General features: G+C 42.3%; 1 protein-coding gene across 1 annotated transcript in view; it reads left to right on the forward strand.

The window, feature by feature from the left end:
* The window catches only part of pcdh10b (protocadherin 10b), a 15,047-nt gene extending 10,997 nt beyond the window's left edge, over window positions 1–4,050 (forward strand). Inside the window, exons 4-5 of the mRNA XM_063190614.1 lie at window positions 998–1,396; window positions 2,545–4,050. Coding sequence (XP_063046684.1) covers window positions 998–1,396; window positions 2,545–2,570 — 425 coding nt within the window. The 3' untranslated portion in view covers window positions 2,571–4,050. The remainder of the gene's footprint in view (window positions 1–997; window positions 1,397–2,544) is intronic.
* Window positions 4,051–5,000: the final 950 nt, after the last annotated feature.

Raw genomic sequence — 5,000 nt, forward strand, 5'->3', positions numbered from 1 at the left:
GTGCAAGTGGATATCCGCGCACATGTGCTGTATGCCTGCGAGGGTGTGTGTGAGTGTGTCGTGTGTGGGTGCGGGTGTCGTGTGTGGGTGCGGGTGACGTGTGTGTGTGTGCGAGTATTGTGTGTGTGTGTGTGCGCTCTTGTCCTTCATATGTGCTTTGATCATAGTTATTACACATTTTGCGAAGTCTCTTTCTTTTATGAGATTCTTTTTTTTACAGCAAAAGTGGAAGGAGAGGAGTGAATCCCAGCCATCACCAGGGTGATTAGATTTGCCTGAACAAAAACTCATTTAGGCCATTTTGCTCCCAGAGTTTTTAATGGCTTCAAATTAGGCCATTAATGTCATATTTAGCCCTGACGTATTTCTGTGTGGCCTTCAACGTTTGTCATTGGCAAATTTTCAGCTGTCTGCTAAGTGTCAAACAAATGGCTTTCTCGACTTCAGGCATTTTTTTTCAATCTCGCATTAACTCTATGCTTGGCTGACATATGTATGTACAGATGAGTGGATATGATGAGCTAACACAATAATTGACGGTGTGTGTAAAGCAAAGCATGGTAACGATCAATTTGCATTTGTACCATCTTGATATAAGGAGAACCAGTTCATAACACCTAATCTAATATTTATTTAACACTGACTGTATATTAGTCAGGTCAAGAGCAATGCAAGAACTCCTCCCACTTTGTTGGAAAGCAAACAACCTTTAGCAATCCAAGGGAGGCCGTTTGGGAAATACAGCTTGGGAAATACCGTTTGGGAAATACCGTTTGGGAAATGTTATGCTCTTTGACAGACCAAGTCTCGAAAAGATTTAAAAGTCAATGATAATCAGGCAAACTATACATATTCCTTTATTGTGCGATTTCTATGCAAACCAATACAAAGGAATACATCAAATTACAGAGAGGTAACAATATGAAGGCATATTCTAATGTTCTTTTTCATTTCCCTGTTGCGTATGTGTGTGCATGTGTTGTATGTGTGCATGTAGGTGCGGACCTGTTCTCCAACTGCACCGAAGAGTGCAAAGCGCTGGGCCACTCCGACCGCTGCTGGATGCCCACGTTCGTGCCCACGGACAGTCGCCAGGGCGCCGACTACCGCAGCAACCTCCACGTGCCAGGCATGGACTCCGTGCCCGACACCGAGGTATTTGAGAGCGAGCCGCAGCCGGGGGATAAGTCCTTCTCCACCTTTGGCAAGGAGACCTCCCTCCACCACAGCCACAGCCACCACCTTCACAGCCACCAAAACCACCACAGCCCCCACCAAAACAGCCACCCGTACAGCCAACAACACAACCTCCACCACCACCATGGCACCATAGACCGGAGAGAGTTAGATGCACTTCTGTCTAACTCCCGCACGCCTTACAAACCTGCCTATATGAGTGAGTATTCGAGGGACACTGACAGCCCTCCCAGCCAATCGCCTCTCTGATTCCGATTCTGATCTGACCCAATAACAACGAGACGAGAAAAGAAAAGGGGACGGGGGAAAACATCAACAATCTGACCTCTCAAATGCTAATGATAACGCTAAAAACTCTAACCCCCCCTTACCCTGTCCCAGTCGCCCTTGTACCTTACCCAGAGCTTCTAGATCTAACACCTTGAAGTGCCTTTTCCTCTCTATGACTACCCTCACACCTCCACACTATCTACACTTGCCGCTTTCTACTCATCCCTCCATCCTCATCCCCCCATCTTATCAGCTTCCTTCCATCTTGAGCTCCCAACGCCTTCACTCCTCCTTGCCACTGCCTTCTCCTGTGTGGTTTATCCTCCTTCACCTACTTTGGACCTTTGACTGTGTGTTAACCCTTGTGTGTGTGTGTGACCTGTTAACTAGTTCTTCTTGGGCATCTGAATGTTAATTGTGAACTGAAGCTGTGGAGATGGATTTGCCCTTGCTTTGCATACGGACTTTGAGATTGTTTTTTTTTGTTCGGTCATAAGGTTAAGAATAAGGTATAACGGTGAATTAGCCTCATGCTATGAAATAGTTACAGGGCTAGTGTGAATATAAACTAGGTAACAAACTTTGGAAACACTGTCTTCCAAGTACACGTCCACATTGTTTGATCAATTTTTGTCTTTTGATTCAAAATGTGTCTATTTCACATTCAAGTATTTCCACTAGCATTATTACGTTTTTTTGTTTGTATCCAACTAGCTTTGTCTCTCATAGAGATTTTTTTAGCTGGAATTATTGAACAACATGACTGTATTTATAGCACTAAGGGCGAAGACACTTGCTGCCACTGTGCCGAGTCTGTTTACTATTTGGAATATCATGAGTTGCTGTAATTTTGTTGAAACACTTTCTGCTATGATACAGAAATGACAGAAATAGTGTCACTCCTGTTTTTCACGGTCGCAGTTGTTTTCACACAGGTCTATATGTTGTGTGAAATGTGAGTGGATCCAGTCTGTTATGTGAACAGTTTTTGCACCTTTTGCATCACCAACCTCACCTTGTCTAACGAAATATGTGTGTTTGTCTGTGCGTCTGTATGTTCTTCTTTCACCCCTCCAGCAACGCAGCGGAAAAGGATATGCTAGCTCTTTTCGTGTGGACATACCAGAGACCGCATGAGTTTCTGTACAATTAGTTTTTTATTTTTGTTCTTTTTTTGCACAATCAGTCACAACCGACGAGGAAAGAGCATCAAGAATTTTTGTTCGACTCTTTTCCCTCCGCCGTCCATCTTGCTGCCTGTGCCCACGGACTGCTCTAGCAGATGCTGGATCAAAGGGCGGACAAAAAAAAAAGACAGCGAGAAAGAGAGACGAAGAAAAGAGAGAGACGGAGAGACCCAAAGTGATGCAGACGGCCAAGATATACGCTCACTTGGGGTTACATCTCAGCCGGACTGAGAGATTGGAGTCAAGGAAACGAGTACGAGGAACGGACAGATGCGAATAGAGGAAAAGAGAGACTGATAAGAAGAAGACGTACGAGAACGGAGCTGCTCCTCTCGCGTCATCCGTGTGTGCCTGTTTACAGCGCTACTGTACATCTTTAAAAGAAACACAAACAAACAAAACACCTAGAGGAACGCTTGTGAAATCAAGAAGAAGGACGGGAAAAAAAGAGACAAAAGTTGTCAAAAATGAAAATATTCACTGAGCCCTTTAGTTGTTTGTATACACACCAAGAAGCCAACTGTACAGAAATATTCTTTGTGCATTTCAAAATGCAATATGACTCTTTTAGACTTGACTGTTTTCTACTCTGTGTGTGTGTGTGGGTGTGTGTGTGTGTGTGGGTGTGTGTGTGTGGTCAAGTGTTTCTCCGGGTCTATTCCAGCTTTGTTAAAAAAACGAAAACGAAAAAAAAAAAGAAAGACAAAAGACAAAAAAAATGGTGGTCAGGAATTTGGTTACGGAAGAGATTATTTTGGGGGGAGGTTTTTATTTTCAATGACTTTCATTTTTCTTTTCTTTTAATTGTGGGGGAGGGTGGTCCTGTGCAGCATAGTGGCCGAAAAAAACACTCTCGGCCTGTCACTCACCTCTCAGATACATCAGTAGTTTATATCACGTGTGAAAAAGGTGTTTACTGTACTATTTTAAAAAGCTTCAAAAATAAATACAAATCTATATATATATAAATCTATCTATATATATATCTAAACTTTTTTCTCTCAGAAGGTGTGGTATCTGAAAACACTTTTTGTTTTGCCAGTGTAGTCTTGACTGGTGTTTGGGGGATGTAGTGGTTTTGAAGACAAACATTACAGGTGTGCTCAGAGGGACAGTAAGCCTTATCTTGACAACATGTTTTCATCATTTCAAAAAGTATTCTCTTTTTTCCACCTTTTTGGATATTGAGATTTCATGTCTATAAATAAAAAGGAAAGTAAGACTTTAGATTTGAATTTATTGTAATTCTGTGTTAATGTAGCCAAAAAAGCGCCATTTTTTAACCAGAGGCCAAATATGAGAGGAATATACAGTATAACACAAACAGATACAGTGACACCTACACACACTCACACACACACATACACACATACAGTGTCACACTCACGGAGGCACACCCAACTATAACGAGGTGTCCAATAAACTGACAAACAAGAATTGTGAGAGCCTCCTGTGTTTTATGTTATAATCATTTTTAATTTACTTTCTCACAACTCGTGCATGTGTGGGTTCATGTGTGAGCATGACAAATTTTTCGCATTTTGTGTCACATTGGTTGTGTTCATGATTTGTCTTTCATAGTAGCGCAATTGAGAGATCAAGGGTACACGTAGACATCTTTAAAAACACTCTTCTGCCAGTACCATTAAGTACAACTCTGGCAGCATGAGACAGCCACAGAACATCGGTCAGTGTACTGATTACTCATGAGACAATTAGGTAGATATTTCATCCTCTTTGTAGTCCATTACATGAAAAATATCCCCCATCAAACACTGGTAATATCTCTCCCCGGAGAAAAATATGTTCCTGTTTGCATATCTTTGACGGGCCTAAAAATATCCTCTCCTGGATGAGTGTTACAGAGTGAGTAAAGTGAGAGAGAAAGAGGACGAGGGGACATTGTTAGAGAGCTGATGATGCCGTTTAAACTCTCCTCCGCTCTGCTTTTTATCGCCTATCCTCTGAAGTCCCATTTGTGTTGGGGTGTGTGTGTGTGTGTGGAAGATGGGAGAGAACAGGCACAAGTGTAATTACTCCATCTTTAACGTTCCTCACAGCTCCTCTTCGTTTGATCCTAAAGCTGTGCCACGTCGCGCGAGACTACTTAAACGAAACGGAGGGGAAAAACGGAAAATCCAATGACCGTCTGTTTCTTAATGCGTTTAATTGCATTTTTTTTCGTACCTCAGAGAAGTGCAGTAAACTCAAGAGTGCAATAATGTTTTTCAAATGTTGTTCTCCCCTCCGTCCTACTCGAGCACAATGGTATTGTCTAAAGTGTTGCTCTCTCCTCCTCTCTACTTACAGAAAGTAAGGGCATTTTTTAACAGTGGCGATGAGAAA

Source organism: Engraulis encrasicolus, chromosome 23, assembly GCF_034702125.1.
Source record: "Engraulis encrasicolus isolate BLACKSEA-1 chromosome 23, IST_EnEncr_1.0, whole genome shotgun sequence".
NCBI lineage: Eukaryota > Metazoa > Chordata > Actinopteri > Clupeiformes > Engraulidae > Engraulis > Engraulis encrasicolus.